Source organism: Rhopalosiphum maidis, chromosome 3 (genome assembly GCF_003676215.2).
Source record: "Rhopalosiphum maidis isolate BTI-1 chromosome 3, ASM367621v3, whole genome shotgun sequence".
In the NCBI taxonomy this organism is placed as follows: Eukaryota; Metazoa; Arthropoda; class Insecta; order Hemiptera; family Aphididae; genus Rhopalosiphum; species Rhopalosiphum maidis.
This window is the reverse complement of record NC_040879.1, coordinates 7709261-7721999: the sequence shown is the minus strand read 5'-3', so window position 1 is coordinate 7721999 and position 12739 is coordinate 7709261. Positions and strand designations below refer to the sequence as shown.

Sequence of the window (12739 nt, the reverse complement as noted above, 5' to 3'; positions counted from 1 at the left end):
CATTAAAAAGATGAAACACAATGTTTATTTTTAATTGCAAGCAGAGTGGAGAGTTTACTCGTATTGTTTTTCAATGATCTGTGATTTTTTGTTTGTCGCAACATTTTTGAGTAAATAACATTTTTATTTGGTTTATTTTTCTTTTTACTTTATTTTTTAGGGGAGATCAGAAGTTGGCAGTTTATAGAACATTCATTAATTGAGAAAAAGCTATTAAAAATAGTGAGAAAACGGGAATATTTGATAAATTTTAGTCGACACAATCGATTTAGTTTCTTTGTTGTACCTAATATAGAAATAAATATCTATTAAGACTTGAAACACTTGAAACTTTCACAAAATATTAATTATATATTTTTTTTTTTTTTTTTTTTTATTGGTCTTGAAATTTATACAATTTCTGCTTCGACTACTAGGTCATTAGCATATCACTATACATATAAATTAATTATACTTAACAGAAAAAAAATAAAAAAGAGTACAAGAGAAATAGTTAGAATTAATTAGTTGATTTATACATTGAAAGGTTGGCTAAAGTAGTTTGAGTAGCTTGGTTGTTTTGAAGAATTCAATGGTGTTGGTTTCATTGTCGGGATTTGGGCCTAGGCTTGTTCCAATTTGATGGCTTATGTTGAGATCCTTTCTTTGATTGATGTACGTTCTGCATTCTTCAAAAATGTGTTTGATTGTGATTGTTGTGCCACATGATTGACATATTGGAGGGTCGCTTTTTGTCATTAGGTATTCATGGGTTAGTCTGGTGTGGCCAATTCTGGCCCTATTTAGTTTTTTTTCGTTTGATGTACTAATATTTGGGTTTCTTCTCCATCGTTTGACCGTTTGTTTGACCTCGTTTAATTTGTTGTTTTGGGTGGTCCATATATTTTGCCACAGTAAGGTGGTGTCCTGTTTTATTTGTTTTCTTATATCAGAGTATGATGAAATGTTAATGTATTGTGAGTCCGGTGAGCTGATAGCTAGTTTTGCTTGTTTATCTGCCTTTTCATTACCGATTATTCCTATGTGTCCAGGTACCCACATTATTATTATGTTGTTGTTTTTTTGGTTTGCTTCTTCTAATCTATTTTGAATTTGGATTGCTATGTCGCTAGGATTGAATTTATTTTGTACACTAATAAGTGTGCTTAGCGAATCACTTAGAATGATATGTTTTTGGTTTTCCTTTTTGTTAATGTATTTTATGGCAAGTAATATAGCAAGAGCTTCGGCTGTATATATAGAGCATGTTGATGGTAGTTTGAACGATGTCTGTGAGTTGTTTTTTATTATGGCTATTCCTACTCCTTCGTCACTTTTGAAGGCATCGGTGTATAGTTCTTGAAATTCATTTTGATTTTCAAGGACATATTTCAGAAGGTTTTTGTAGATATATGGTGGTGTGTTTTCCTTAGGTAGGGTGTTCAATTCTGTGTTTATTTTGTATAAGCTTGTCCATGGAGGACTGATTATTTTTTCTTTTTTTAGTATTTGTGGGATCTTGGTGTAGTTTTGATTTTTTTGTAGTTCAAGGGTTATGTTGTTGGTTGATGCTGGGTTATTTGTTAATCTAGTTAGTCTCGCAGCGTATAGGAGTTTCAACTCTCTTCTTTTTAGGTCTGGCGTAGGTTCTCCCGCTATATTATAGATACTTTTAATTGGGCTGCTTTTGAAGGCCCCTATAGCCATTCGCATCCCTGTGTTGTGATTCGAGTCAATGAATTTTATTAATGTGTTTTTGGCTGAGTTATAAAGGAATGAACCGTAATAGAGTTTTGCTTGGATTGTTGCTTTACATATTTTGATCAATGTTTCTGTTTCACCTCCCCAATTTGTGTGGAATAATAGTTTTATTATTCTAAGTGCTTTATTTGTAGATATTTTCAGGGATTTTATGTGTTGTGACCATGTAAGCCTAGAATCGAATGTGATACCCAATATTTTTATGCATTTTTTGTTGGGTATAGTTTTGTCCTCCATTTTAATAATTAGTTCCCCTACATTTGATTTCCTAGTAAAGGTTATGCAGTTTGATTTTTCTATTGAAAAGCTGAAGCCCGTTTTTGCTGACCATTTTTCTAGGTGTTTTGCTGTTTCTTGTAGATGGTATTGTACTGTTTTAATATTATTGCTTCTACAGTGGAAGTTAGCATCATCTGCAAATATGTTGGATTTTATCGGAAAATTGCATTGTTTATCAATTTTGTTAATAGCCACCAAAAATAGTGTAACAGAAAGTGCGGAACCTTGGGGTACACCATTTTCCATCCAGTGTGAATGTGTCGGATAGTTGGTTTGCTGTTTTGACTTGGAATGTTCTATTTTTTAGGAAGTTCGTTATAAAATTTATCATGTTACTCTTACATATGACTTTATTTAGTTTTGATAGAATGTAATGTCTCCAGGTGACGTCATATGCCTTTGATATATCTATACTGAGAAGACCTAAGATTTGTTTATTTTGAAGAGCTTTCTGGGCTTCTTTTATTGTGGTAAGGTTATTGTATGTGGAGCGATTTTTTCTAAAACCACTTTGAAACGGCGTTATATAGTTAATTATTAATTATTTAAACATTTCTTTATAGACCATAAGTGATATAATTTTTTAATGATAACATGTTTGTTTCATAACAAGAAACTTTAACATTTAATACTGTCTACTATCTAGGTAACCCATTAATTTAATTTAATTAATTTGATTAATATCAAGAGGTTCTATTAATATTTTTAAGCGTTTAATTTTGTAATCGATTATTAGGCTAACCACTCAACTTAGTAAAAAAACTATATGGTTCCTAGACAAAACACACAACAGCCCCAGATGAACAATAATTTGAAAGCTTTGAGTATCGGAACTTGGAACGTGCGCACACTTATGCAACATGCGCAATATAGATAATCACTTCAGCTATCGAAAAATAAATAAATATAGCAGCAATACAAGAATTAAGATGGATAGGAGTAGGCAACATAAAGTAAAAGACTCGACAATATTCAATAGCTGCGGAGATAAACACGAGTATGGAGTGGGATTTGTTGTAAAAAACGACTTTTTACCACACATCAAAAAGTTTGAAGCGTGTAATGAGTGATTATGCTAGCTACAGATAGAATGCAAATAGATATATATACAGCACCAATAAAGAAAAAATTTTTAGCCAGCTAGATATGATATACAATAGTATCTCTTGAAGAAAACAAAAAAAATATAGTGGGTGACTTCAATGCGAAGGTCGAAGAGAGGATTTTTTTAGATCAATGATTAGAAGAGAAAGTCTTCAAAAAGAATCAAATGATAATGACGTGAGATTGATAACTCTCGTGACTTCAAAAGAAATGATGTCGATTAGCACATGCTACCCTCACAAAAATATTCATAAACAAACTTGGACGTCTCAAAGGGGTTCAACACATAATCAGATAGACCATGTGTTAGTAGATAACCAAATAAAACACTGGTTTCATGACGTGAATCTAAAACATTGGTTTTCATTACACCTGCATTTCATTTACGACGAACAACTATACTAACATTACTAACACTATTATACAATAGAACGACTTTGATTTACATACAAATATAATATAACTATGCCTTACTAATGTAGTTATATATTTCTTAAAATCTATTATAATTCTTCAAAGGTTATAAGTAATTTATTAACGTCATATTGCTATGCATTAAAAAATAATAAAATTTACAAGGTTTTTTTTTTTGTTTTACCTTATTAATAGCCGCAATATTACGTTCCATCAAGAACATACTGTATAGTTCATGAGCTTCTAAATTCCTCACGCGATCCTAAATATTAGTGAATATTAAAAAATAATAAAATATTTTATGATGTCATATTAGATAATGCTATGTTTTAAATATTTATAACTTTATAGTTATAACTTTTTATCTTGATATGGCATTATTTTTCAATTTTATATAATCTAAATTCGTAAAACGATATTTATATAATATGTACCTAAAATTTTCCAAAAAGTGTACTCATATTTGTATATTTTTTTTTTGTTTATAGAAATTTAAAAATGTCTTAGATTACTAAAACATGGGGAATCTGATAAAAACAATAATTAATCAATTAAATAAACTGAAAAACATTGCTTTATATTATCTTATTATTGTTTTTAGTACAATATTATAGTTAAATTTAGAAAACTTACCAATAGTAACTCATTAAACTATACTACAAGCAGTCATACTAATTATAGAATATTTTAATGTTTTTTTTTTATATAAAATAAATAACCTAATAGAGCCATGAACACGAAAATATCATGTATATTATATTTAATTTAATTCGAAAATGACAAAAATTAATCAGATGCCTATTTTTTCAAAACAATATAAAACAAAGTTTTTCCGTTTCTAACCTTAACACTGCTTTTTCCAAGCTTCCAAGCTGTGGCTTTGTGAGTTATTAAATATATTATGTTGAATATAGAAGATTATGTATTTTAATGTAGATATACCTCAGAAGTAATGACTGGAATGTACAAAGCACTCTCTATGAATGATTTTGCTGATTCGTGATCCCCTTTCATCCAATGCAATCTAAATAGTAGAGTATATACTTCTATAATATTAAAGAATGGACTATCTGAATGTATCTGACTTAACATTTGTGAAATGCATTCTGATTCGATATCTGTAAATGCTTTTTTTGACCATACTAAAAAAATATTTGTTTCATTCAGAATCCAACCATCTGGTTTCGTAGAATTTTCCCATTTCTGTAATCCTACTAATTCCTGAAAAAAAGAATTACAATGTAATGTTTATATTTAATTTTGTTTTTTAACAAAATATGACATTGTATACAATATATAAGATTTAAGTTGTGTGTATATTTTTAGTAAATGAAATAACTTAGATTAGATTGTGAGTTGAGGATACTTGTTAAAAAGTACCTAGTCATTTATAGAGTTATTGATTAATGTAATTTAAGTGAAACTAAAATGGTTAGTCCTTGCTTATATTATAAATTATAATCTATTTGAGTATAGTAAGAGAAAATATCTACACAATCTCTCTCAGAAATGAAAAGATTAAAAATACGAATTTGTCAGATAAAGACGACAATATGTACATAAATGAGTCAACAATCGACGTTAGATTTAGGTATGTTAGAAAAAAGATCGTTTCTATGATAAAAAATAAAATAGAATAATATCCTATTTAACAATAATGTTGAATGAATGTATAAAATTGGTAAAAGTAAAAACATTTGTATATTAAATTAAACATCTCGGTTCATATAAAAAATAATTTTGAATTATTTTTTAAGATCACAATTTTTCGATAAAAATAACTGACATAATTTTGTTTCTGATTTATTATGGTGTAATCCCATTTATTTAAATATTTAAATAATTAATATGACTTGAAAAACTGATACAAATACAAATATATTTGCTAACGATACTATGTTGTTCTATGCATGAAAAAGCACGATACTTCGAATAAAATCCTAACTCAAGTAAACGTGATCACAATCTGGATAAAAAAATAAAAGATCTTGGTTAAACTGTATAATACAGTGATGTTATGGTAAAAAGACTATAAAGATAATATATTTTTAAAAAAATGGACAATACAACGACTAGAACAGGTATTTATATAAAACACTTGGAGTAACATTCAATACCTACCTAAATTACATTTTAAAAACTAGCCACATTTATCTGCAATAAAACCAGTAAAATGCATACTGGTAATAAATACCTAATACTTAATTTTTCTAAAAAAAGTTATTTTAAACATTTCTCCAGACCTCATCTACGCTAGTCAAACATAGGAATCATTAAAATTTCCAAGTATGAACAAAAAAATCTAATTTAATATTCCATTAAAGATTCATTAGATGTTTTCATAGTATTTGGTGAATCCAATAGTCCATTGATATAATGTAGCACTTGCAGAAAATTATGAGCTTCCAGAAATCAGGAGGATTCTATCCAATTTTTTATTGAAACTGACAAAATTATTATTAATTATTTTTAATTATTTCCCCTATTGTATAAAGCAGTGTAATATAATGCCAACATATTCACTTAATTTCTAACCTTCAAATAAAACACATCAATTCAAGCACAAAGACATAGAAGATCCCTAGAATAAGAAGTGTAATATAACACACCTAGGTTATATGCATCTGAACTATGATTCTCAAAAACAAAATAAAAATACTCACCGGCTCTGAAAAATCTTCTATAAAAGATTACAACTTATTGCATATTTGGAGCAATATAATTTTATGGTATATGTAAATTATTTTACTATTTATTGATATTACGTATACCCACAGAGCTTATACTGAATGCATATCGTAATATTGTCTATGTGTGTGTCATATATATATATATATATATATGTATATATTTATGTATGTGTATATATTTATGTATATATATATTTATATTGTAAGAATAACACCTACTTGAGCTGTTAAAAGACAATTTACCTTTCATATTTAGGTAGACGTTATATTATGATAGTTATAATGAAATAATACTTTTAGCTAAACTAATTTTGTTGTTTATTTTATATTTTGTCAAATCACTTGATAATGCGAAATACTTATTATCACGTATTAAAATAATATAATTATACAATCCTCATTCAAAATTGCAATTAAATAAATATTTAAATATATAGGTGAAATTGATCTATGTTAAATGACGTACGTATATAACGTACGTGTATCGTATGTAAATTGTAGGCAAATACTTAATCGGTGAATTCGTATAGGTACTAAAAATTAATTTGGCTTATTAAAAATAATTACTTTGCATTTTTTTTTATTTATTAAAAACTGTAAATGATCTTCTACAGATAATAATCGATCATCATCGAAATTCCGTTTATTTTTTAATTCAACTGCTCTTCTAAGAGATCTTGAAAGTTCTTTTTGATATAGTTTAATATAAGGCTGTGAATTCATACAAAGTAATCCGTTCAATTCAGCTAACCACTTAAAGGCTAAAATAACGTTTTTTAATCTGGTGCCTTGGTCTGGGGTATATTCTGTTACTGTATTTGATATATCATTTATTTCGTCTCTATCGTCGTTATTATTTTCATTATTTATTATATTAGAACTTTCTTCATCATCATCGTTCGTTTCTTCAATTTCATTTTCATTATTTTCTATATTATTTTCTTCAACTGTAGAAATTTGTTTTTTGTTTTTTTTTACTTCATTTAGTTGTCTAAATATGAATCTCTGTAATATTTTCATTGCTATAAAATAAAAATGATATGGATTATAAATAAATAAATAGACTTCTTCTATTTACATATTTTAAGTATCTACGCGGATGAGCCCATTTATCCACCCTAACACATGAAATAAACTAATTAAGGATATATGTACCTACAACGTTTTACTATCATTATAATAGTATTAACTAGGCAGTAAATATAATTATGATTATTATTTATAATATATTGTGATATATAATAATATAATACATTAAATTTTAAATTAAATAAAAATTTGGGGTCTTGTGCAATAAGCATGCTATAATTTATAGCCTATAAACATACATTAAACTGAATAAACTGAATTTATTAACTTTCTTTTTACTTATTGAATAGTATCTGAAATCTTTTCGGACCTTTACAAAATAACAGATATATCTTTCTTACACAAATTAATAAACGGCATTAAATCTTCAATTTTTTTTTTATATTTTCTCTGTCTGAACGTATTTTTTTCCATATGACATAGTATTACTCCTGATAATTTACAATATTGAATCTAAAAACTTACCATACTATTTATTATTGTCCACATACGAACAATTCTCTAAATTCAATTATCCTTAATTTCTTTGCAGAAGGTAATTTATCTCGTTTTTTAATTGTATTGATAGTCTACTCTATTTTAAATTACATCACTACCCTAATCATTAAATATTATTATTAGCTTTTAATATTTTAATATTAATTTCTGCAATATTTATGTTACATAACCTAATTTATTATCGTATATGTTAAATAATTAATTATCAATCTGTGCTTGAGCCTATCTGGTGTCAATACTATTTATAAATATACATATATGTATATTTATTTATTTTTTACCTTGTTTAGCAATTTCAATCTTTTTCTGATATTTTTCAGATGTGTAATCGATATCTATTGCCGTAGTCACAATTAGATGCAATACATTTTCATCAATAATTTTGCAGTTATCTGTTAAATTCTAAATACATATCGACATTATATTATTTAAAATTCATTAATAATAGCAAAATAAAAAGTGGTAAAGTGGGTACTGCTTTGATCTACTATTTCAACCCATCTAAAAGCAATAAGGACGATAGTTTTAACTTCATAATTGAATAAGCTTTTGCTAAATTTACATTCCACACAGTTATACCTTTCATGATTTATAAAGTTTATATAAAATAACTTTTTCAACCTTATACAATCATGAGACTAGAATAGTCAAAACGTATCTTGTGGATGTAACCTAATTATGAGGTCCTCATAGACACCTGTGGTAAAATAATGTAACAAGTAATCAAAAATAAACAATCCGTTATATTATTCAATAACAGAGTACCTACCAAATATAATAGGTTTAACTTTCTGCAATAGACCTAACCAAATCCACTTCTAACCTAGTACCCTCAATAAAATTACAAAGGATTTCACATAGCGGGAGTAAATACTGGCCTATAAAAATTAGTATCCAAAATACAAACACTTTGTATGATTCCCTCCTAAACAAAACTGGAAACTGTTTGCTAATTAATTAGGCCGGGCGCACACTGATAGAGCAAAACTGTTCCGAGCTAGTCAAAACATTTTGTTTCAAACGGCTCCGAACAAATTTCATTCATACTGACAAAACAAAACCGAACAAGACAAAATAATTTCCGATTCATTTTTTGTTTTTACACCAGTCGTCAAGATGAGTTCTGATGAAGATGATGTTGTTATACCGCTTTTGTGGCAATTTTTGTTAAATAGTGAAATAAATGAAAATAATCGTAAACGTAAAATTTGGGTGCATGAAATAAATAAAAAACGTACTGAAAATAATACAATTTTTAATTTTTTGGCCGAATTGCGTAAAGATGAGTTAAAATTTAAAAATTTCACTCGCATGAGTTCAACTACTTTTGACTTAATATTAAATGAAATTGGAGAGGCAATAAGATCACAAGACACAAATTTTCGTCAAAGTATTGCTCCTGCAGAAAAATTGTTAGTAACCTTGAGGTGAGTTCAAATAATAATACTATAATTATATACTAGAAATATTTATTAATCAAACTTTAGTAAGTAAGTGAAGTAAGTGAAAAACAAATTTATACAATACAATTTATTATTATTTTTTATTTAATAATTTTATTTTTTATTTATTTACTTAAAATGTATTATTTCTTATTTCTTATTTATTTTTAAATTTATACGATAAGTATTAATAATTTAATAAGTATTTAAAATAAGTAGTCAGTATGTTGAGCTATTTGATGATGAATATCCGGGTGGACTGAAAGTATAGTTGTAGGTTTGAAATTCCTGTACTGGTACATTTGATGTAGTATTATCATATGATACTTTATCATTACCTACTGATTCTTGAGCTTCTTGACTGTCTATGTATGTATTTAAAGTTGTTAACACAAACTGTTTAAACTGCCGCTGGTTTTTTCCATTTAATTTTTTGAAATCGGGCAAAAGACTTTTAAAAAATAATAAATCAACATCTTCTACAGCTGACTTATTTGTTTTTGAACGTAAAAATTCGATCATAGGCCCTGCAACTTGTTCTGCAGCCGAATTTTTAACTTGAGTTTTTTTTGGTTTTTTAAATACAGGTTCAGAAGATACTCTTCTCAGCTCTTGTCTGTCAATTAAACATGTAGTATTTGTACCTTCATTTTCAATTTCATTTACGCTCTCATTGAGATTTGGATTTTCTGTACTATTCTCAGTATCAGTTGCTTCACTTTCATCATCTGATGCTTCCAGATTACTTGATGTTTGCTTGTGTTGCAACATGAAACTTGACAAAAACGACATTTCATTGAATAAATACCACTTTTTTTTTCTCGAAGCAGCAGAACCAGATATTTTTGATTTTTCTTCACGTAAAGCTCTTGCGAAACTATTACGAAGACACGCCCACTTAGTTTTACACTCTGCCACTAGAAAATGTATATTTAATTAATTATTGTTTTATGCATTTAAAGTTTTCACAGACAGCATCAAAATCTCAAAAAACGGTTAATGTATAGATATTTTAGACTGAGCGAGCGATGAATGTATTGGTTTAAAAAAAATATATAAATTTAAATATCCAATTTCAATAAAAAAATTAACTTTTTATTCTATTAAGATTTCTTTTCATCTGATAGTTTTATTAAAATATAAATTTTTGTCCTCAACCTAACCAAATAAGATTTTTTATTCATCGTTTGATAAAATAATAAAATTTAGCAGGCGCGTCCTCAAGGGGGGGGGGGCGAAGGAGAGTTCACCCCTCATAACAATATTTAATGTTTAAAATACTATTATGTCAACAACATTTTAATGATCAAAATTTTAATTTACCATTATGCTTAAGTAGAAAATTCGAAGCATTATTTTCTTCGTGTACATACATATAAAAAACAAACAACTCTGTAAAATCAAAACATTCATCACTCCGTTCAGAATTTAAAATTGACGTAAAAAATAAAATATGCATTTATGGCTAAAATGCCCAAAAATGTGAAATAAAATTAGTATAATAAATAGGTATAATAGAATAAATAATTATTTTTCAGCTATTTAGCTTCTGGAGGACACTTTAAACGCTTACATTATCATTTTCGTCTTGGCGCTTCAACTATTGGAAAAATTATAAGTGATGTATGTTGTGCCATATGCGATATTTTATGTCCTACTTATATGCCACCACCTACAACTGAACATTGGATAAAAGCAGCAAAAGCTTTTGAAGAACTGTGGAACTTTCCGAATTGTCTTGGCGCGATTGACGGCAAACATATATCAATACAATGCCCTCCTAATGCTGGTTCAGAATATTATAATCATAAGGGATTTCATTCTATTGTACTTCAAGCTGTCGTTGATGCTAATGCTAAATTCATAGCTGTAGATATCGGTGATTATGGACGAAACAGTGATAGTGGTATTTTTAAAGAATCCAATTTTGGAAAATTATTAAAAAACAATAAATTAAATATTCCACAGTCAAAAAAAATTGACCCTAAAATTAACGACGAGTTTCCGTTTGTATTTGTTGGGGACGAAGCATATCCTTTGCAAACAAACTTAATGAGACCTTTTCCAAGAAAAAATTTAACTAATGAAAAAAGAATTTTTAATTATCGTTTATCGAGAGTCAGAAGAATAGTAGAATGTGCATTTGGGATTCTTGTGAAACGATTTAATGTTCTAGAGAATAAAATGCTAGTTTTTCCTGAAAAAGCTACTATTATCACAAAGGCGTGTTGTATTTTACATAACATAATAATGGATAAAGAAGGAGCCTCATCTGAAATCCATGATGAACTTCAACTTCAAACAACCCAAACGGTTGCTAAAAGCCAAATTACATCAAGATCAATTAATAGGGCATCTACTGCAGCAATGGATATCCGAGAGAAGTTCATGAATTATTTCAATTCAGACATTGGTGCAGTTCCATGGCAAAATATGTACAATTTATAAGTTTTGATATAACATTTCTTTAAATTTTAAAATTAATCAATTAAAATATTATAATATTATAATACTATAATTTTAAATAGCTCAAAAATGTAAATGTATAAATAGTTTGACTATTGATTTAATTTTGATTTATATTACAGATACATAAATACACTACTTACTCATCATGTAAAAATTATTTTATTTTTATATTTTTATTAACTAACCTGATGTTTCCATTTCTGTGCTGATTTCATTCCATAATCTATCTTGGATGATTCTATTACTATGCTCTTTATCGGTAAAATCGTAAATAGATATTCTTAAAAAAACAAGATTGATCAATTTCTCTGGATCGCATCCCATTTTAAAATAATTATGAAGTATAGTATGAAGTATAAAATAAATCTGTGAGTGACACCAAAATAACGATAGTGTTCAGTTGTAAGCTAATCGTATAAATAAACAAATTTATTTATTTATTTATTTATTTAGATAACATTTTCGTATTTTGCTCGGAGAAAAAATAGAACCAGACCGAACAAGACCGATCATGCTTCGTTTTGTCTTGTCGTGTGTTGATGTTGACTGATTAGTGTGCGCGCGTTACTTACTTTACATATGTTATAATTGCCTACAAACAGCTCCGAGCTGCTTCAAGCAGCTCGGAACAGTTTTGCTCTATCAGTGTGCGCCCGGCCTTAGACATGACTTGACATTACATCCGATTTATCTCAGTTTAAATATCATATAAATGATTGTTATCAACGATTGCTTTAATATGATATTAAAATAAAAATTGAATAAAATTTAAGAAACTCACTAAACACTGAGCGGTACCCAGATGGAATGATAATTGCAAAAAGGTTATAAAAAAAATATGAAACATCTTTTAATCGTTTATAAAGAAAACTCAATAGAATTCTTTCTAACACAGAAAATCCTACTTCAAATCATTACTAACATCAATACTATCAAACATATAGTTAAGACATAAACCATGCCGAACCATATATACCATCCTATTCTTCACAACTTCTAAAACTAAGACGCCCA

General features: G+C 27.8%; 2 protein-coding genes across 2 annotated transcripts; one reads left to right on the top strand and one right to left on the bottom strand.

Moving 5' to 3' along the window:
• Nucleotides 1-531: 531 nt before the first annotated feature.
• On the bottom strand, nt 532-8400 carry LOC113558216. The gene is made up of 6 exons (XM_026963712.1): nt 8377-8400; nt 8096-8216; nt 7206-7249; nt 4480-4758; nt 3722-3799; nt 532-2304 (listed from the first exon to the last, which is right to left on the bottom strand). The coding sequence occupies exons 1-6, from the start codon at nt 8398-8400 to the stop codon at nt 532-534; spliced, it is 2319 nt and encodes a 772-aa protein (XP_026819513.1).
• Nucleotides 8401-10918: 2518 nt separating this feature from the next.
• LOC113558215 (putative nuclease HARBI1) lies at nt 10919-11704 on the top strand. Its single transcript, XM_026963711.1, has 2 exons — nt 10919-11125; nt 11225-11704. Exons 1-2 carry the CDS (start codon nt 10919-10921, stop codon nt 11702-11704), a joined length of 687 nt encoding a protein of 228 aa, XP_026819512.1.
• Nucleotides 11705-12739: the final 1035 nt, after the last annotated feature.

Bases quoted from the DNA above. Each gene is read 5' to 3' on its own strand.
- LOC113558216 (XM_026963712.1), bottom strand. From the start codon at position 8,400: ATGAAAGGTATAACTGTGTGGAAT. The intron at 8,217-8,376 runs GTAAATTTAGCA...ATATGTATTTAG, and splicing joins AAGGTATAACTGTGTGGAAT to AATTTAACAGATAACTGCAA. The intron at 7,250-8,095 runs GTAAAAAATAAA...TTTATTTTATAG, and splicing joins GATTGAAATTGCTAAACAAG to CAATGAAAATATTACAGAGA.
- LOC113558215 (XM_026963711.1), top strand. From the start codon at position 10,919: ATGCCACCACCTACAACTGAACATTGGATAAAAGCAGCAAAAGCTTTT. The intron at 11,126-11,224 runs GTAGATATCGGT...AATATTCCACAG, and splicing joins CTAATGCTAAATTCATAGCT to TCAAAAAAAATTGACCCTAA.